The 22561-nt window shown below is 37.8% G+C and overlaps 1 protein-coding gene across 2 annotated transcripts in view; it reads right to left on the minus strand.

Annotated features, from left to right (window-relative positions):
• Positions 1–500: 500 nt before the first annotated feature.
• CCDC141 (coiled-coil domain containing 141) overlaps positions 501–22561 on the minus strand; it is a 108824-nt gene continuing 86763 nt past the window's right edge. Inside the window, exons 22-29 of one of the 2 annotated variants that reach the window (XM_075153350.1) lie at positions 22328–22438; positions 21612–21698; positions 14138–15024; positions 12001–12173; positions 3157–3311; positions 2929–3058; positions 2675–2835; positions 501–872 (exon numbers count right to left, since the gene is read on the minus strand). In XM_075153350.1, the coding sequence (XP_075009451.1) occupies positions 2705–2835; positions 2929–3058; positions 3157–3311; positions 12001–12173; positions 14138–15024; positions 21612–21698; positions 22328–22438 (1674 nt within the window). In that variant the 3' untranslated portion in view covers positions 501–872; positions 2675–2704. Of the gene's footprint in view, positions 873–2674; positions 2836–2928; positions 3059–3156; positions 3312–11908; positions 12174–14137; positions 15025–21611; positions 21699–22327; positions 22439–22561 lie in introns of those variants that run through there. The other variant, XM_075153351.1, reaches the window with a different exon arrangement.

Here is a 22561-nt window from a genome sequence, read left to right on the forward strand (position 1 = left end):
CTTTGGTTAAACTAAGGGTGTGCTTTGAAATTAGCATGGGTATCACTTCATAGTCCATCCTTTGGACTGTGATGACATGCATCAACTGGAAATGGACTGCTTTGTCAAAGTAATCCAGTCCTGAAAGCAGAAGCAATATAGTGGAAGACTTCTCCATTATGCTGCCTTAAAGAGACTCTCTCTTCCCTGAAGACATTCTTGGTACTAGGTTTGCTATTATTAGTAACCACTCCTTTTGATGCCTAGCCTCCTAAACATGTCTCAAAGCTGTTAGAAATAAGGTAATGAACACTGTATTTAATAACCCGCAGAATTCTGTAGTTATAAACTCATTTTGTTTTAAGTCCTCCTTTGTTTCTGTCTGAATTCTCTATATAAGCTAGTGGGAAGAACTACTGATGGAATTGATGGCATTGATGGAATTTGTAGAAGAATAAAACAGTGGGTACAGATCAATCACCAAGGAGATCTGTAATTCTGAAGGCTAATGTTTCTTTCTTCTGTCATCTCCTTCTGCTAGATTTGTCCAACAAACCAGAACAAAATTGCAAGAAATTAGAAATCACTGTCTAATAAATGCTGTGCACAGGTGAATTTTTATTTACAAAGAAACCAAATACAAATTGTAACCTAGATAAAAATTGAATAGCACTCAAAGATTCATCTTCTCCTCACCCATGGCCAACATCTACTAATGGACACAGCAAACAATATGAACACCCTCGTGAATCAGACATCTTGCAGTTCAGTCCATCTTCTGATCCTCTGCAGCAGACAGGAGAAGAACAGGATCATGTTCCAAATTGAAGCTAATCTCTTGTGGCCACTCAAGTTCAAGATACGCTCCTTGAAGCCAGAGTTTCTCTTTAAACCTGTTTAAAAAATGTCAGTTAATATTGCCTATATTTTTAATGGCGGCAGCTGCAGCATTCCCTTTCATAAGCAACACTGTGGTTGACATACATTGTTCTCTGTGGTCTTGAGACAATACGAGATTAGAGATCAAATAAAGAGTGATTCCAAACAGAACATAAAATATCCTAAAACTCATCTTACTGACAATAACAAATAACCAGAGGGCACTTTAGTTATAAAGAACAGAAGAGATGAGAAAAATGAGGAGAAACTTGACCTTTCTGTATGATCTACATGTTTTAATAATCCTGAATACTCTATGTGCCCTAAGTAAAATTAACATGATCTTGCATTTGATTTTTTTGCTTTGGAATGTCTGCCATCTCACAGCAATACAGAAAAAACCTGAACAAAATATATGGGATCAATGCTTGATCAGCTGGACATGAGGGAAAGTGTGCAGGTAGCTTATGATGAAATGAGAACAGCTTTTGAATCAACATATGCAATAATTTTCCTTTCCTTTTACATATTGGTCTACATCTAGATAGACAAACCACAGGAACTTAAAGACAAAAGAACACTGCTCTTTCTTTTTTCAATGGCTTTTTGCCATAGAATTCACTATATATGAAATGTTCAGAAAATATTCAGACGCTTTTAGGCAACAAATGCATTTTTATGTGACCAGTGTAAACTTAACATTTTGAGCAGTCTGTGAAAGACTAGCCTGACAGCAATCCCACAGATTCTCAACCACTTTCCCAGATTACATTAGCCATCACTTCTTTAAAGCCATGAGACTCCTGGAGCCTCTTTTCCATCACATTGCTCCACATACCTTCCAGAAAGAAAGCTATTTTACTGTATTCATCATGAAACCAGCTTTTCACCATAAAACAGTCTTACTAATTTCAGAGTTCTGTAATAAACATTAATCAACAGAATTGTTCAGGTATTTTCTATTGAAAACCTCTGACAGGTTTTCTGTCAGAAAAGTTTTGACAAACTGACAGCAAGTCTTATTCTTATGTGCACAATCTCTTCCTAACCCTCACCTACATCCTATGTTACCTCATCTTATCTGATGTTTCCAGTGAAACAGTGAACTAATAGTGGAGTAAACCAGATTAGTAATGGTCACAGGGTATAAAAACTCTCTCATTCCTGAATACATTGCTCAAAAGACAGGCAGTTCTAGCACCATAGGCTACAGCTGGCTATCAGAGACTAAATTCAGGAGGCAAGGTTTAACCTTGTGCAAGAAGTCACTACAAGAACTATTGACTTCATGTATTTCATTTAATCTTCTGAAATTGCACAGTGGGAAGTTTTGTCATCTTTAATCAATTAATGAACAATGACTGTTCCTGTGCTATTAGGACTGATACTTATTCTTCTAAATAAGATGCTTACCTAGTAGAAAACTTTGTTTACATATTCTGTTATTGAAACTTCATGTTCATGTAGTTGTATCAATTTGAACTTCTGGAATACTTTGTATCTTTGAGCTGTTCAATCTTATATTAATACCTAGATTAAGATACCTAGATTTTAAAAAATTACTTCACTAACTAAATACCTTATTGCACAAACTCACTTTTCTATTGTATTACAAGGTCTTTCATCGAACAGAATTGCGTATCTCCTGGTGAAGAATTAAGGGTAAAAGACAGTCACACATTATCCATTTCATTTACATTATGCAAAAATTCATAGGATTAGGAAGAGTATTTGATGTGTGCTTTGTAAATTAAGGTCCTTACAGCTATTGGAGTATTACAAGATGCAGCACAGAGTAAGCTGCAAGTTACCTTACCGGGAGATGTTTAGCCATTGGCCTTTGATCTCACACACAATGTGTGTCGTGGGTTTGTGCTAGCTCAGTTGTGGTGATGTTCACTTCTTCTGAAAAGTATCCATCTTCCCATTCTGATTTAGCCCGAGTTATAGTGGAAATTTCTGGGGTTTTATTTTTCTCTGAAACAAAATATGTACATTAGTAAGTGGAAATTAGGTGCTCATATACTATGGCAACAATATGCCTAAAAGCATGCAGCTGGCATGAATCACCTATCACTGTTACGAAAGCAGAACAGTGTGCCTTTCCAATTTCATTGCTGGCAACACAGATATATTTCCCAGTATCAGCAAGGACTACATTTCTTTTTAAAAGGTAATAGGTATCTCCTAATTTCTCAATCTGTAAAACAATAGAATGCACATAGGAGATTATTAGTAGCATAAAGCAAAATATATTATCTTTCTCACAAGAAATATTTCAAGAACATTACAACATACACTGATGTCTCCAGATACCACTTGGATATCATCCTTCATCCAGCAGACATGTGGTTTGGGTTTTCCATGTATAGTGCAATGCAAGATTAAATCTTCTCCTTCTTGTAGAATTGTATGTCCAAATTTTTGTATGAAGTTTGGCTGTTTCCCTTGCACTGAAAAAAAAATTATTCACTGTATTTTAAAGGGCACAACTAAAGCAATAGAAGAAAAAATCTGTTCTCATAATTATAAAGTTCACCACACTGCATGACAAAGAGAGCCTTTATTGATGCCTGGAACTCAGGATAACTTGCCTGCAAGACAGTTAGTAGGCAGACATCGTTTATCTATATAATATAAAGTTTGTTAAAACACATGGATATTAAGCACCCAAGAATTTCATGCATTGACATAGTGATATTAGTTCCATGGTAATGCTAAAGAATCATGTTCTTTGTGTAGGCAGTAGGCAAGTCTATGTGGATTATTGTGTTTCAGTGAGGGTGGAAGAGTAAATATTCCACACAAATTTATAGTGACAAAGTCAAGAGAGTAAACTTTTGCATTTAGTGCATTGTTGTACATTACACTTTCTTCAATTTTATTCTTCTAGTCAAAAAAATATTATTGAAGAAGTAAAAAAAGAAAAAATGATCTATATTTGCAACAATGACGAAGGCCAGAATGTGGCCTTTGTACCATTTGATCAAGATCATTATTTCGGTCATCATTAATACTGAAACCATGTACTACCAGATCATCCAGTACAAATCTGATTCAGATCAAGGTTGGGCAAATAATTGCATTTCTATTGCAATAACCAGAGCACATGAGATTGAGTTTGTGCTGGCTTCATGCCACCTGTGGGAGGATAGATGACACCTGAGCGAGTACAGGGCTTGGCTAATACAAATTAACCCATCAAAATTGTTTGAAGAAATTTCAACCATCAGTTCAACATCAGTTTGTTCTGAATCAAAGTGTTGCTTCATGTGACATGTAACTTAATGAGCTGTAAAGATGGATTTACTGGATCACTGTACTACTACCTGAAGTTCCACTTACATTCCACCTCCAGGGCCTCAGTAAAAATGGAGACGACCTCAAAACTCAGACTAAGTATTCTTGACACAGGGAATCCAAAGCAGCAGATGTTAACACACAGAAGCACACACAAAGACATATACTACAACAAAAAGGAACATTTTGCATTCCTATCACATGAAGAATGTCTTCTTGTTCCTCTTTACTATAAATTGTACCATGTGTCCATAATATTTAACAAAAATCATCACTGGCGTTCTCAGAAACTGGAAGTTACTGAAATAAATTAACAGAAATAAATAACAGAGCTTGAAACTGCTCTCAACTATGCCAGCATTACTCCATTGTTTTAGGACAAAAATTTTTTCTTTATGGTATTGTGAAACAAAAATCAGCGTATCTCAGAAAGATGTCCAGCAACTTCTAAAGCCAAATATATTGAGCCCATGGCTATTTTTGCCAAATGCGGGACTGTCAGCATGGTGAGGCAGACATTTTAACCCACTGTATTAATAAATCCACTGCTTAGGTGAGCTCTTACTTGCAATAAGCTTTCAAGCTTAGCTGCTTTTACATTCTTCCCACGTACTGTAGGACTGAGGCCACAATATAGAGCAGAAGTGTATGAGCTTTACTGTCTCATACTCTTGCTAACCTAAGGTCTGTATTAGCCGGCCCCAGCAGCTCAAACAACTCAGTTCTTAGCCGCTGAAAGTTAGCAAGTGCAAACTGCTGCCACCATTGCATTGCATGCACCTGAAGCACAGAAATTTGGGATCTGCAGCTTCACTTCAAGCAAGAGAACTCAGCTTTGCCTCTTTGCAGGCAGCTGGAATAAGTCACACACAGTGCATGATTAGCTTGTATTCCAGTGGAAAATGTTAAGTGGGCATCAGCCACTCCTTGTGATATTTTTGGCTGGATTCCATTACTTGTGCAGTTTGTATTACCTTGTGAAGTCAGGCTGCATCTCATACCAGGATGGTTTTTAACATTAAAAAAAAAAAAAAAATCATCTCAGTGGAATGGTGATAATGATCAGACCCCATCTTGATCTTGTATCAGTAAGTCAGCAGAACATAAAAACTAAAATGACCAGTTTCTAGAGAGCAAAGGGGAAAGTATCTGCAAGGAAACCCATGAAGTGACAGTTACTATAACTCTTTAAGGCACAGGCTAGAACTCAACAGGGAAACAAAGTCTGCTGTAAAAGAAGAGTTCATCCTCTGAAAGCAACCTTCAAAATAAAATGGATGGTTATATTTCACCACTGGTTTTCCCATGGTATCATAATGAAATGTCAGAATAAGCTAAGACAATTTGTTAATTAAAAATGATTTCTTGGCTGAACATCCCATGAACCACAAAGGTTGGAAGGGACAGATCTTTTTTCCTTCATTTCCTTCATTTCAGGTAGTCAGTGGTATGAAATCCCACTCTGATGGCTTCAAATAAGTTTGTCAAATATTAAATATTACATAGATTATTTGTGGGAACCAGTAGAGTTCTGCTGCAAACTGGGGAGCCAGCAAAGAAAACTCAGCAGTCTGGAGCAATGCAAAAACTGCAGGTGGAGAGATTACCTGCATCTGGCTTTATCACACAGCTTTCACCCCTGCCCCAAGTCTCTCTCACATACAGGTAGTTTTCAGCAGCCATTTTTTATTACTTTGCTTCATGGTTATTCTTAATCCTTTTACTCTGGGCATATAATTTCCAATCTCTGATGTCTTGAAATGTGATATTAGCAAGTTTATCAACTTCCCCTTCTCAAAAAATTTAGACTAGACTGATTCACACTATGCTGCTCAGAGACTTTGGATTCGCTCAGCATTGCTCTACATTAAGACACTGCGCTTTATTGTTTAGAGCTTTTGTCTCAGTCAAGGTCCTAACACAATCAGAAGGAATTTTGTTAAGGAATATCAAGTCAGTTTCATGATCCAATTGATCTGAAATATCCATAATCCAAAGCTTCAATCTCCTTGAATACAATGGTGTAGCCTCATTAAAGGAAGTCTGAGCAGGAATTTTTAAAGACACAGCTCCTCTGAGCCACAAAAGATATACACACACAAAAATTACTAGCTTAGTCTAGCAAAGTCTCCAGAGAAAGGTCCAGAAATAGGCATACCTTACCAGTCATTTGAGAGGAAGCCACCTTCTCCATTGCAGCTCCAGCCACATCCAAAACCAACCAGAGGAGTGCCTCATCCTCCCTTTGCCTACTGACTCACACCTGGGCCCTCAGACAGGCTGCTTCTTTTGAAAAATGAAAATAATTAATCCCTTTCCCCTCCAAACTTATGCGCCTTGTGTAAATACCCCTTCACACAACTCCACGTCTTGTAGTCAAGCAATCTCATTCACCACTTTCTTTTTTAATGGGTGTCTGCGTATGGGGAAGGAGGAAGGGACACTAGGTTAGTAATATGTCTTAGTATAATATTTTTGTTGTAACGCTAGAGAGATCGAGATTTAAATTTGCTCTTTAAGAGAGCGATCAGGAAGGTGTAAACATTTTGGAGTCTTGAAGTAACTATAGGTTCAAAACTGTGACTGTGATGAGGGGAACTCAGCACTGTAAAACAAGAAAGTAGCAGAACCAAAACAATACAAAACACCTAGATGTATTCCCTGCTTTTACAGTATGGTTAAAAGAAGGAGGAAGTAAAGCATGCACAACATGAACCATTAAAAAAAAAAAAAAGGCTGGGGAAACATTACGTTGACATTATTACTGAAACAAAATGAGTGTGGTTTTCTTTCAGAGAAATATTAGTGTATCATGAGACTACATCACTGTTACTCTTTTTTTTTTTAAGATTATCTGAACAGAAAACAGCAGGAATTTTTCAGAAAAAAATTTTGGGCATTCATTAGAGTCCTTAAATAAAGAGTGTTTAAACCCAGACTGCCAACACAACAGTAACCAGCCGTGATCACCCCTTTGTTTACAAAGCAAAGCATTAAAAGCAGGAGACTTTCAGTATCCAGCTGTGTATCTGCTATCTCTAATCTCTCTCTCTTTTAAAAATCTTGTTTCTTGCACCAATTAAAAGTGTGGCTGTTATCCACATACCCATTAAAAACTGTGCATTTAAAACTATTCCTGATTTAAAGTAGATGCAATACCATACTCACAAAATCAATTTTTCTTAATCTAAAATTCACAGAAATGTTCAAATTATCAGAGGAAAGATTTAATGAACAAAGGGATTACGTACTTCTACAATGATTTATTAAGACCTACAGTCATGCTAAGGCAATTTCTGGCCTTAAATTTATACCTTTTTGCATATAATAATTATAATATCTGACTATGTGTCCTGGTTTCAGCTGGGATATAGTTAAATTCCTTCCTAAACCAACAATAATTGCAAAACCAACAATAATTGCAAAACCAACAATAATTGCAAAACCAACAATATTCTCAGAAGTGACAAGGTGTTTGTTTTGACATTTATTATTATTTCACAGTGTCTGTAATATAGCAATAGCATGAATGCCATACTTGTGTGTACTCTTGAAAATAATAGTGTACTCTCACAAGCCAAACTTGAAAGATCTTATTGAACATTTAAATAGGAATTCAATTCCAGGATTTAATCCAGTAGTAGGAAGCTTACTTTTCACAGATAATATGTTTGAGTAAAAATGAAAGTGGATGCATTGGCACAGGAGCAGATCATAAGCCACTTCAGCTGCTTTTGAACTGAACGGCAAAACTGAGGCTCACTTTCCTTAGGAAGGCAGCTGGCTTCCCTGGGTGACAGGTAATCTGTTGTGATCTTTCATATAAGCTTTAAACCCATATAATTTTAATCAGGATGTACAAAGAACTCTGCACTAATCTACCCTTCCCCAGCGGAACAATTTTGTTTTGTCTTGGCATAGTTGGAGACAAGATCACCCTTGATATCTTCTTTTCTGTGAGGCTCTGTTGAAATCTGGGCTACCTAATTTGTCAGTTACAACAGGCATTTATGGTTTAAGCTCACCAAGTGTGGCATTTCACCACTATTCTGCTTTCGTAGTTTCGTGGGCAGAGGGCAGCTTTCCTTTAGTGACTTTCTAGATAGAAGTAGCTTAAAAACGTCCTTCTTCAGCCACAAAAATTGAGCACGGGTGCTGATTCAACACCACATCATAGCAGTGAACAGTTACAGGGGCATTTTGTCAATACAGCTTCCTCATCTGGAAAGCCTTCTTGGAGCATATAATCCCAAATCAAGTCTCAAATAGCAATGCCTTGAAACAGTCCATTAAGATAAACTACTTTTATGTCTTGTTCAGTACATGAGCTACCATTAGTACTTTCAAACTATGATGAAAAAAGAGAAAAATAGATAAGGAAAATACAAACTTTAGCAACAAAAGTAATTTCATGAACTATTTAAACCATAATTCAGAAGAAAAAAAAAAAATCAGCATTGTATTGACTTTAAAAGCTTTTCTGCTAAGGGGGCAAAACATAAGTATACTTGATTAGACACATGCAGCATGATACTCAAAATTTTACCAAAGGCAGAATATGCTTGTTCATAGGCATATGCAGCACAGATTTGTAAATGTTGGAACAAAATTTACTCTCTCTCTGAGGCTTCTCTTTAACTCCTCCCCTCTTAAAGGAAAAATGTCAGTCCTCCTTGTTATACTTGGAACCGGGAGTGTAAGCTAAACTCCAACAAAAGGCTATATCACTGGCTAGCTTCTAAATAGTATTAATAAAAAGATGGAATAAATCCCACTTGGATTCAAAGCTGCATCTCTTACTCTCACATAATTTTGTAAACTGGCCTTGTATTCTGTCTGTCAAATCTCAGGTAAAGCAAATAACTGAGATCTCTCCCACTTGCTCTAAAGCCCGTTAAATGAAACTTACAGAAACAGATTTAATGCAAATACGTATGAGGGAGAAAATCTACATGCCTGCTCCCTCGTAATACCCTACGAGCCTGGATGTACATCAGGAAGTGTTACAAGGGAGGAGAAAGAATTTGTTCCCATAATCTGTGTACACTCGTCCAGTGGTTCTGTGTCTGTTTGTTGCCTTTTTAACTCATAGAGCTGGTTGTCATAAATAGTAAGCTGTCTTTCTGTAAGTGCCAGCAAGCAATCAGATCCAACTACAAGCCTAGATCCAAGCTACCTCCAATTCCTGCTCTATGACATGATGAAAAGTTCACATCTTTTTCTCCAGCTTTGGTGGAACTGCAAGTGAGTTTGGGACAAATTTTTCCAAGCAGGGCTGGAATCCTAGCTCTAGCTTTGCTTTCTGAAGGACAAAGACTCACCTCGCAGTGTTGTTTTGCTCAACAAATGGTTCTCCTCCAACCAAAAAGGTCAAATGCGTATCTCTGAACTCACACACTGGCCATATAAAAAAGACAGAACAATGATCATTCTAGCACTGAACTTTCCGTAGTTTTCAAGATGAAGGATCCACAAGTTAAAACAGAGATGCAGCTTTGAGCCCAACATCTATAGAGCTATAATGACTGTTTTTCTCACAAGCCTTATGACAGTTAATGCTTAATTTAAAGGCCTAATTCTGGCAGAGGCAAGGCAGAAGAGGAAAGAGAACATCTCTGTTTTCACTCCTGGGTTTTTTTGTGTGCATATACCGAGTCTCAATACCGAAGGCAAAAAAGCCTGGAAAAAGTGACCCGAGTATTATATAAAGTTACTTAGAAAAGCAGAAAACAAGTCAAAAGAACATCCATGATTACTTTTAATTTTTGAACAATTGCAACTCTCAGTAAAAACAGAGGATTGAAGGGCAGCCATCACCTAGAAGACTCATTTTCAAATAGAAAATGAGTGTTATGAACAGGATGAAGTTATCAGGCACCAGAAGCTCTGCAGCAGGCAAAACCGTACAGCATGTAGGAGAGGCATTTTGGTTTGTTCTTACCACAATATTGCTTAATGTATTGCTTATGCAAGTCAGCTTGCTCACATAGGTTCTTTACTGTATAACAATCATACATAAAGTCACAAGGGCACAAAAACACTAAACTGAATTTTACTCTTATGAAAATGGAAACATTCAAAATCATACTAATTATTAAAATTAGCTTTATTGTGAAATGGAAAGTACACTTTAGGAAAATAAGTTATTTTTATACCTGAGAGAATTCTTGTGAATCAACATTTTTGGGAGATGACTGAACTTACGAAGTTGTTCATTAAGGGTAATACCAATTTTAGCCAGAATTTACTTTGTTCTCCCATCTGCTCACCACCTCCTCCTCCTGCTCCCTCTCGTATGGCTGTGAGGTTAGATTCCCTTGAGAACTTCTCCATTTCAAAGTTACAGGAATTTTAATAAAGTTGCAGTCACTTGGCCAAAATATCTAAATGTCAGTCTTCAATCTCACTGACCGCCGGCAATTTGCAATATATTTCTGCTCATAGCATGCTACACAGTAAAAGGCTTACTTCATTTCGGCAAATTGTGCAAGAGAAAGTCAATATTTCCTCTCTATAAATTTTCCACACCAATGCAGTTGTAATATGAAAGCTGCAAACCAAAGATGCAAGAAAAATGATGTAGCTGTTTGTGAATTGTTTTTACTGTACAAATACAACAAGTACTGGAGCTAAAGAATGAAGTTATGTTTGAGAATTAGTAAACAATATCTTCCACTGGCACAGTTATGTCAATGTTATCAAATATTTAAACAAATTACTACTTTAATAAAAAATATTTGTGGTTGACCTTGTCAAGAATGAAATGCAATATGTAGGTGAACAAAGTTCTGGTTTGGATTTACTACTTTGAAGTTATAGGAGAATTCTATTTGACTGAAATAAAACAAATTTTGTTTTGGTGTGAATACACTTTTGAGTATTTCCCCAATTTGGTTGATTCTCTCTGAAATAAGTGTGTTAAAAATTTTAAACATGCAGAAATGCTCACTTCATAAACTATTATATTTCTTGTTTTACACTAACAATTTAGTGGATTATTAGAAATATTTATATCTTTAATTTTATAAGAAGGCAGAGAAAGTATCACAAGCATCTACCTAAGCAGATTGTTATGTTGGAACGTCTCATTTTGTAAACATTTGGGGTTTTTGGTCTACTGTATTCTAGGGGCCACTTACACAAATTCTGATGATTCTGAGTCCAATCTCTGTAGTGCAGACAATCACAGCTCTGTTGGAACTGCTGCAACTTTCATTTGTGGAGACTATCTACTGGGCTGAGACAGATTTAAATCTGATCTATACCAGTGCAATCATGAATGGTATGATTTCTTTACTAAGAAGCTTTATCCTACAAATAATTTTTTTTTTAAAAGTATATGAGAAAAATGTGGTTGGAAATAATACATCCGATGTTTAAAAAACATTTCAACACCCTTCACACCCCCTCCCAAAAAAAGGCATATCATAAAATATACGTTGATCTGAGCACTCTACCTGGGTGTATCTTGACATTTATTACCTATAACCATTAAAACTGTTTCCAACACTTTGTAATGCCAACATTTTATAAAGCAAAAATCTGCCTCAGATTCTAGAAAATCTTTGTAGCTTTTTTATCTCAACATCACTATGAGAAAGGAAAATAAGCACATAATACTGGTATTAAAGAAACAAGCAATGTATTGAGTGTGACATAAAAGTGGTTTGGTACAGATTGTGAAAGATGCAGTGTAAGAAAATGTTGTCTTAGCATGTGAGAATTAAGTCCAGTGCAGTCAATATTGTACTTATTTTGTGAATAGCCAGTACATTAGTGATATGCTAATATAGATGACACACAGCATTATGCAATCTATTCTTGTAATAGGTGGCCTGTTACCTTTCACGTGAAGAATGGCACTTGATGAGATAGTGCCGTTCAAATTTTTAGCCCGAACAACATAGAGGCCAGCATCTTTATCACACACCTTCTGAATGAACAGAATATGCTTTGTCTCCTTTTGTAAAAGCTTTAAGTGCTCATCTGCAGTCAGTTTCTGGCCCTTCTTGTACCTGAAGCAGAGAGTCAGTTTTCAAGTCAGACTTATATCACTGTATGCCAAGCAGAACTTTGCAAATTCAGACAACCTCTATAACACTACCTTGACAGCAAGTGATAGAGCTCACTGCTGTACTCTCATTCCTCAGTTTTAGAGTTATATTTAAATATGGATGAATATTTAAACAATTCAAATCGCTGGATAATACATTCTTAATACTAGAAAATGTGGTTCTGAAAATGGTTTTCAATGGACAATTCACAGTTATCTCACTGCAGTATCGGAGAGAGTAGCCTGAAGGCCTGGGCCCTCAGTTTTGTGCTGAAACATTTTTGCTAGTAAGATGTTGAGTCAATCCACATTCAACTCATGAGTAGGCTCTTAAGATACATAAGCAACATGTACTTTGCGAACCTGTGTCTTCAGTATAAAGAACAGTCAAGGACCTGTTCCTCCACCCCAGTCCACTTAGCATTTACTTAGTTCACATCATCAAACAGCACAGAACAATGCATCAGGAGTTATTTCAGAGAACTGGTGTCATATTCTAACACTTGAGGATCTGTCACCATGTATTGGTATTGACTCCTGATTTACATATTGGAAGTGAGGGAAAATTCTGTCTCTTCTTGCCTCGTGATGTTTCAGCATAAGCTACATTTAACCTAACACAAATATAGAAATGCTTTTCCACAGGTATATCCAATAAAATGTCTATCATCAGTACAAAATACATGGTATTGGTAAATTTTTATTTACGAAACCCCACATTTTTTTCTGTTTTCATAAATTTATAATTTGCAAAATGCTTTCAGTTGAATGTTATTTTTTAAAAGACCATATATCAACAGTGTATATATATTTGAGCTAAATTAATGCTTTCTTATGATAAAACAAAACTGAAGGTATTTCTTGTTTCACCAACAATACTCCTCAAAGTGTAGAATACCAGGATTTAAAACAAAGTAACTTTATTGATACCAACACAGTATAGCACCAAGGTTGCAGTGTTCAGTATTTTTCTCAGTGCCATAGAAGAAAATTCAGCTTACTAAAAGCTTATAGTTTGCCTAATTCTTTACATGTGTAATAATAATCTTAACATCAAAATGTTTCCAGTAAGAGCCATATCTAATTTTAATACATTAAAAGAAAGGCCTCCATTGTGGAATTCTAATGGAATAAGTGAAGAAATGGTAAGTGAGGTAAAATTTTAGGTAAATAGGCCAACAGATAGAGAACTACTGTCAAAATCTTGAAATCCTGGCCCTCTTTCAGGCCCTATTCCCTTTGGCAGGGAATTTCTGAAAAGTAATCTTAAAAGATGTTTATGTTACATCATCTGTATTTCTCACAAATGCAGTAGAAAACAATCTTAAAGACAAAAGCAATTCAGAGAGAAATAGAGAGTGCACACAAATATATAATATAAAACTGGTTCTCTTAGTGTAGACATTTAGGGTTTTTTTTTAACCTGTAACCTCCCTCCAGTTTTCGACAACTGACTCTCACATATATATAAATGTGTCTCTCTATATATGTAGTGGCTCTATAAATATTTTAGCATGTGCACATGTGTATGTATCTGTCCGTTCATATATAGTGCCAAGATCCTGAGAAAATGCAGGTGAATTTACTTACGGTAAATCTGGCGTGTGCTTTGTTTTAAGAAATTATTGAACAAGTGGAATGTCATATTCCAGAATATAAAAACTATATGTTGTATTTGTTTAAAAAACATCAGATATGCTTGCAGTAGTTTGATGTTGTCATTACTCGTAAAATTAAGTACAGAGAGATTATTTCAAGTAGGTTAATTGTCAAAAGCAATTTTGAAGGTGGGAATCATGCAGAAGTGTGGAGTAGAAAGGGTACAAGCCATTTATGCTAGTCTATAGATTAATTAATTTGGTTATAAGTGGTTCAAGGTGTCTTGCTAACAGGTATATTTACTACTTCTCATCATAAGCTACCCACCATGTCAGTGTAGGCTCTGGAAATCCTGTTACTTCTACTTCCAATGTTACCGGAGAACCTTCCATGACGGTTTTGTTAGACAGAAGCTGGGAGAAGTTAGGCGCCTGTCCAGTTAGGCTGGCCATGGTGTTCTTTTCTGATGAACTTTTAATCTCTTCTCGGGTGACCATCTGCCTCTGACAGCTTCTGGTGGCGTCTGATTGAAACATGAAACCTGAGAATGCATCAGGCAAAGCATGCAGCCTGTCCTGGGTTTTAGTACAGTTATTCAAGTCATGCAATTGTTCTTGCGTTTCTGCCATGCTTTTATAAAGTTCAAGGTGTTGTAAGTGTGTTTTGCACACTTCAGTCATCATGCTACATACTGGTTTGGCATTTATAGTGCAGGAAGCAGTGCTAGCTTCAGATATTCCTTGTAAGCTACAAGTCAAAGGAGATACTGCTCTGACTTTTGAACCAGAATCTGTTGAAGAGATACAAAACTTCTCAAACTGATCTGATGGGCTTTCCATTCTATTATTTGTAGCATCAGCATAAGCAGAATTTGTTAAGAGATCAGATGCTTCCATCACTTTTTTAATACTAGTGGTTTTCTGCATTTGCAAGCTATAGGAACTGACATGCAGACTATGAGAACTACAACAGCACTGCTCTTCTAGCTCTGTTTCAGAATGTAAGAGGTTGGATTCTGGTGTCTCAGAAAGCGGTGGCAAAGAGATATCATCAGGTGATATACACTCATATTCATCTCCGGAGGGTATTTCTTCTGCCAGCAATTCAGTCTGTAAACTATCCTCTTTGGCTGAAGATGATAGCTCTGTATCCTCTGAAACAAGATCCTCACCAGCTGGACAGATAATTGGAATATCAGCCAACTTATTCCTCTCCTTAAATTAGGAGGCGAAAGAAGAGAAGGGAAAGAAGAAAAAGAAAAACAGAGAAAGAGAATGAGTTATCATTCTATGCATCCTCTTTTCATTTAGAAGCTAGCAACAGTATTTGAAATATTTCTTCTAATTAAGCTTAATGTATTCTGAGAAGCAGGAGGATATACATGGAAAAGGACAATTCCTCAGAAAATTTTGCACCAGCTAACTGCAATTTCAAACTGTTTGGACAGATTCTAGCAGATATTATTATAATAATATATAAGCATTTATTATAACAGTAAAAATAAAAGAAAAAGTACCTCTTTCTATAAAGAAAGGACAACCTGTGGATTTTCTGTAGGTGCTCTTTATAAAAGCATTTGCAAGGGGAAAGTGGAGGAGGAGGTGGCCTAATTACATCTAAATGGGAAACAGTTACATAGCAATAAAAATATATTAACAGGCAAGTTACTGGACTTTGATTCTTTGAGAGTCACTGGTCATGTTCAAGATTTACAGAATTAAACCAACATCTTTAAGATATTTTCCAAGCATTTTATATTTCCCTCATTTTTTGCCAGCTATTTCAAGATCTTGTCCAAACATTAACAGAAAACTATGTTAAAAATATTTTTATATTATCTTGGATCCAGAATAAAAAGAAAAATCCCTCTCATCATGTTTCAAAAAGAAGTGGATGTGGCACGAGTGCATTAATTTTAATCACAGAGCATCAAAGACATTATTTGATTTATAAATTACTTCTCTGCCTCTTGATTTTTATATAAATGTGTAATCACATATTCATGCCTATTCCGTTTGTGCCAGGGCACAGCAACGGTGCTCATAATGTTTTCTTATGCTATTCTCTCATTTTTGAGTTCTATACAAAAAATATGTAATCTACTGAGCAATGTTTCTATCACCTATAAACTGTTCACTCAAATCAGCTGGGCGATATACTGGATGTCATTGCTTTCCAAACCAGGTCTTTTTGGCAGTATCCAGTACAAAAGTGCAGTGGCACATTTGTTTTGGTTTTCTTTTTGCTTTATTTCTCTAAATATAACCTAATAATCAGTGCACAAAATTAACGAAATAAAAGTAAAAAGAAGTAATAGAACCTCACATGTGCCCTGGTCCTGTAGATACGTTAGTTTTAATATAGATGTTTTTCCAAGTTAATACATTTGTTATTTCAAAGCCATGTGATTCATGCCAGACCCATGAATGAATGATTGGAAGAAAGTTGGAATTTTACTGTGTCTATTTTACTAAATAATTCAATTCAGTTGTAAGATGAAGTTCAAGTTTGGGTATTAAATGTATTTTCCATAAGCATCCCCTGATGAACTCTGACCCCCAAAATGTCTTCCAGTATGAGTATATCATGGATATAAACATGATAAATTATAATTGACTTTCCAATTTGGTGAAATGTGTCAATTTTTCCCCTTCCCAATTACTCAGAAAACAATAAATACTGAGTTACTTTTTCCTTCTGCACATATTGAATTTTTTTTATTGGGGTTCTAACTAATTGTAAACTATTCCTAAGAAATTGTTATTTTTAGGGATTAATTCCGATACACTCATAAAATATGTTTTTCTACGGTTTGCAAATTTGACTATTACCCAGCTTTTTTAACCTTATCAACATTGCTCTAAGTAACTCTGTCTTGCAAATTTGCAAGTCTTTCTTAAACGAAGATTTAATAGGCATTTCAGTAGCAAATTCTGGCTGTTTTGGTCTGACTTGCACTAATAAATTTAATAAACCAAATCTGATTAAATATTAAGAAGTTGAAAAATTCGTTAGAATGTTAAATTCTGAGCAGACATATTTAAAAAACATAGGTCAAAATTTCTGAATAGCCAGCCTCTACTGTCTGAATGCAATCAATGGTCCAGATTAATTCTGTCTATTGAGAAGTCTATGCACATGTACATACAGTGGCATATATCTGGGTAACTATGGGAAGACCACAACAATGTAGGAATCTTCCTGTGACTAATCTAGGTTCTTAGTGCAGAGATGTGTTTTCGGTTTCATTGTCACCTCGGTTTGGAGATCACAGAATTGAGCAGTTATTTCAGACATTGCTGCAAAATGACTCTGGGGAAAATACTGGGGAAAAGAATGATGGGTGGGCAGTGAACGAGCAAGCTGTCAGACAGACTTTGGCAGCATGAGGACTTTTAGCCCTGGTGTGCTACCTGGGATCAAAGCAACATGAAGATGAATGTGCCATGAGAAAGTTTAGGCCATGTTTTAGAGGGTGATATTTATTACTGAAGAAAATTAGTACTGAGAACCTAGCTTGCAGAAGTATAGAAAAAATTAGACATTGCTGGCCCACTAGACAGGGGCTGGGGATGGGCCATGTCTTTCCTTGGAAAGGATGGAAATGGAAGACAGAAAAGCTCTAGTGAGAAGAACCTGCTACTTCTTGAAGTGAAGTATGGAGTGATGAAAAGGGTGGAGGCATCATAGTTGCCATACTTCACATCTGATATTTGCTGTTTCGCATACCCTTGACTTCTCTCCTTGGCAGCTGAGGCACAATCTGACAAGGACTGACAAAGCTGTGGCCTAGCAAAATAGGAAATAGGGCTATGGACATCTGCTGGGTGAGGTGATTCTCCTGAGGGTGGCTCTTTGGAATAGTCACTAAATTTTGAGAGAAATCTGGGCTCCAAGTCAATACTGAAACTCCTGTTGATTTGGAATGGAGGTAACAAAATTAATTAGGCTCAATTTTGGCTCTTCATCAGATTACAGGACATTCTGTATTGAACTGAAAGGAATGTTAATATTAGTTGAATTTATACAAAACGTCACAATTTAATGTCTTGTATTATTGGTCTATGTTATCATTTTGCAAAATGGAAATTTTACAGCTCTAAATCAATTACCATCCATGCAGTTATGGATGTGTTAGAAACCACAGAAGTGCCTGACAATGGTCACGTAGGAATTAGGATTTCTTCCCCCAAAAAGGTGATGGGATCAATAGCCCAACTGAAGTGCATCTACACCAGTGCACGCAGCATGGGCAACAAACGGGAGGAGCTGGAAGCTATTGTGCAACAGGAAAACTACGATATAGTTGCCATCATGGAAACATGGTGGGATGACTCGCACAACTGGCGTGCTGCAATGGATGGCTATAAACTCTTCAGAAGGGATAGGCAAGGAGGTGGGGTAGCCCTGTACATTAGGGAGCGTTTTGATTGTCTAGAGCTTAATGATGGTGACGATAGGGTTGAGTGTTTATGGGCAAGAATCAGGGGGAAGGCCAACAAGGCAGATATCATGGTGGGAGTATGTTACAGACCACCCAGCCAGGATGAAGAGGCAGACGAAATATTCTGTAAGCAGCTGGGAGAAGCCTCACAATGGCTAGCCCTTGTTCTCGTGGGGGACTTCAACTTGCCAGATGTCTGCTGGAAATGCAATACAGCAGAGAGGAAACAGTCTAGGGGGTTTCTGGAGTGTGTGGAAGATAACTTCCTGACACAGGTGGTGAGTGAGCCAACTAGGGAAGGCGCCCCACTAGACCTCTTGTTTGTGAACAGAGAGGTGATTGACGGTTGGAGGCCGTCTTGGGCATAGCGATCACAAAATGATAGAGATTTTGATTCTTGGAGAAGTAAGGAGGGGGGTGAGCAGAACTGCTACCTTGGACGTCCAGAGGGCAGACTTTGGCCTGTTTAGGAGACTGGTTGAGAGAGTCCCTTGGGGGACGGTCCTGAAGGGCAAAGGAGTCCAGGAAGGCTGGACATTCTTCAAGAAGGAAATCTTAAAGGCACAGGAGCAGGCTGTCCCCGTGTGCCAAAAGATGAGCTGGTGGGGAAAAAGACCGGCCTGGCTGAACAGAGAGCTTTGGCTGGAACTCAGGACAAAAAGGAGAGTTTATGACCTTTGGAAGAAGGGGCAGGCAACTCAGGAGAACTACAAGGACTACAAGGTTGTGCAGGGAGAAAATTAGAAGGGCCAAAGCCTGACTAGAACTTAATCTGGCTACTGCCATAAAAGGCAATAAAAAATGTTTCTATAAATATGTTAGCAACAAAAGGAGGGCTAAGGAGAATCTCCACCCTTTATTGGATGTGGGCGGAAACATAGTGACAAAGGATGAGGAAAAGGGTGAGGTACTTAAAGCCTTCTTTGCCTCAGCCTTTTAAGAGTAAGACCAGTTGTTCTCCAGGTACCCAGACCCCTGAGCTGGAAGACAGGGACAGGGAGCAGAATGAACCCCTCATAATCCAAGGGGAAATGGTTAGCAACCTGCTACACCACTTAGACACATGAGTCTACAGGATCAGATGAAATCCACCCAAGGGTGCTGAGGGAGCTGGCAGAAGTGCTCACCAAGCCACTTTCAATCGTTTATCAGCAGTCCTGGCTAACCAGGGAGGTCCCAGTTGACTGGAAATTAGCAAATGTGACACCCATCTATAAGAAAGGCTGGAAGGAGGATCCGGGGAACTACAGGCCTGTCAGTCTGACCTCAGTGCTGGGGAAGGTTATGGAGCAGATCATCTTGAGTGCCATCACACGGCACATGCAGGACAACCAGGTGATCCGGCCCAGTCAGCAGAAAGGCAGGTCCTGCTTGACTAACCTGATCTCCTTCTATGAGAAGGTGACCCACTTAGGGAATGAGGGAAAGGCTGTGGGTGTTGTCTGCCTAGACTTCAGTAAAGTCTTTGACACCGTTTCCCACAGTATTCTCCTGGAGGAATTGGCTGCTCATGGCTTGGACAGGTGTACTCTTCGCTGGGAAAAAAATGGCTGGATGGTCAGGTCCAAAGAGTTGTGGCAAATGGAGTTAAATCCAGCTGGCAGCCGGTCACCAGTGGTGTTCCCCAGGGCTCAGTATTGGGGCCAGTTCCATTTAATATCTTATCAATGATCTGGATGAGGGGATCAAGTGCATCCTCAGTAAGTTTGCAGATGACACCAAGTTGGGCAGGAGTGTTGATCTGCTTGAGGGTAGGAAGGCTCTGCAGAGGGATCTGGACATGCTGGATCAATGGGCCGAGGCCAACTGTATGAGATTCAACAAGGCCAAGTGCTGCGTCCTGCACTTGGGTCACAACAACCCCATGCAACACTACAGGCTTGGGGAAGAGTGGCTGGAAAGCTGCCCAGAGGAAAAGGACCTGGGGATATTGGTCGACAGCTGGCTGAGTATGAGCTGGCAGTGTGCCCAGGTGGCCAAGAAGGCCAATAGCATCCTGACTTGTATCAGAAACAGCGTGGCCAGCAGGAGTAGAGAAGTGATCGTCCCTCTGTGCTCGGCACTGGTGAGGCCGCATCTCAAAAACTGTGTTCAGTTTTGGGCCCCTCACTACAAGAAGGACATGGAGGTGCTGGAGCGTGTCCAAAGAAAGGCAATGAAGCTGGTGAAGGGTCTGGAGCACAAGTCTTATGAGGAGCGGCTGAGGGAACTGGGACTGTTTAGTCTGGAGAAAAGGAGGCTGAGGGAAGACCTTATCGCTCTCTACACCTATCTGAAAGGAGGTTGTAGTGAGGTGGGTGTCAGTCTCTTCTCCCAAGTAACAAGCAATAGGACGAGAGGAAATGGCCTCAAGTTGTGCCAGGGGAGGTTTAGATTGGGTATTAGGAAAAATTTCTTCACCAAAAAGGTTGTCAAGCATTGGAACAGGCTGCGCAAGGAAGTGGCTGAGTCACCATCCCTGGAGGTATTTAAAAGACGTGTGGCACTTAGGGACACGGTTTAGTGGTGGACTTGGTAGTGCTAGGTTAATGGTTGGACTTGATGATCTTAAATGTCTTTTCCAACCTAAACTATTCTATGACCAATGTATCCTACCTTTCTAAAGACTTAAATATATTACCACCCGTTCCAAATTACCAGAATATTTCACACAGTAAATTATTTACATTTACATCCAGGATCCCAAGGCTTCAAAGTGTTCTTTATGCTAAAGGAATTAATATCATAAAAAGTAGGTCTGGTTTTGTATTGCCTCTATTTCTAAGACTATATTTATTCATTGACAATTTGGAACCTTTCATGTTCATTTACTGTCTATCCATGAATAAAACATGCTTGTCTGCTAGGATTTTTATCATTCTAATACATACCCAGTGTTTCACTATCTAATTTTCTTTTGTGCATTGTCCTTAACATGCAATCCATACTTTGGAACTTATTTATGATCTCTGCTGCATGGAATTTTGGCAACTGAAATGTAACTTAAGTGTTTTGAGGTGAGGGTGAAAACGACTATTTATTTATTTATTTGATGTATAATGTTGTACCGACAGTACTGCAGATTATATGTGACATGATGTCATACTGAACTGCTGACAGCTGTAGTTGTCTTCCATCATGTTTTTGCCATGACTGCTTTCCTGTTATTCACACTGTTGCAAAAGCGAGGCAATTCTGTGCTTGTTTTGCATTAGATTTTTGTAATACTGTAAACGAGAAGACATTAAAACCCACGAATCTATAACAATATCTGTCACTTTTGAGAAGCAATGAATTAAGGAGTAAAATTCCTTTGAGAGTACACAACAATGCCCATCCATTTGATTAAAATATAAAATCAACATGAACAGCAGATACCTGTTTAGTGTTGGTAGAAGACAGAGTATTGTTTCTCTTCTCAGTATTCTCTCTTTCTGAATTTGTAAGCAATTTACCTGCTGCCATCTGAAAGAAAGATATTTTAAAACCACTTTTTTTCCCTGATGAAGACCTTAATGATTCAACAAAGCATCATAATTTCCACTGTTACTTAGTTCAAATCCTGAGCTATGAGGCTTCTCTCATAGCATATTACTTATAAATCAAATACTTTCATAGCTTGTCTCTAGGGGTTATATGAATATTAGGGTTCTGGGAAATACTAACAACAGTCTCCTCTATTACTTCCTATATTCCCTTAAATCTTATTACAAAGGAGGGAGCAGAATGTGTTCTCCTTTGAGGAAGGAGGAATGGTCACAAAGAGGATGTCTGCATTAAGAATACTGTGGCAATAGGACCAAAGGAAAATTGGTAAAAGATTATGAAAAGAATATTATTTTAGAAAAGAAAAAGATACATAGGTAAGCAAAAAGGCTAAAAAAATAAAATTCATATGGAAGAATATGTGGATTGGATAGAAGGCAAGTGGGTAACTAAAAAAAAAATTGGAAGAGAAATGACCAAGACACACTGATAATACCCATCTTAAGGGAGGCTTCAAGACTGAAAAGCCTTTTCCAGCAATACACAAAACCTTTTAAGAAACAGAGTTCTAGTTAAAAAAAACCAACCAACCAAAAAAAAAACCTAACCTGCTGCTTTTGTTCCTCTGCTTTGTCTTTAATAACAGTCTCACAGGCTTCTTGACCATTTCTTTCTTCTTTTTGAACAGCAACCAACTCTTCAGAAAACTCATCTTTCTGCTATGTGAAAAGAAAATTAGATAAGCTTATACACAATAGAAAGTAGCAACTGTAAGCTACGCACTGACTTATGCTCTGTACAACAGAGTAGAAAAAAAAAAGTGAAATCATATTTAAAACCTG

The sequence above is a fragment of the Calonectris borealis genome, chromosome 6, assembly GCF_964195595.1.
Source record: "Calonectris borealis chromosome 6, bCalBor7.hap1.2, whole genome shotgun sequence".
Lineage (NCBI taxonomy): Eukaryota > Metazoa > Chordata > Aves > Procellariiformes > Procellariidae > Calonectris > Calonectris borealis.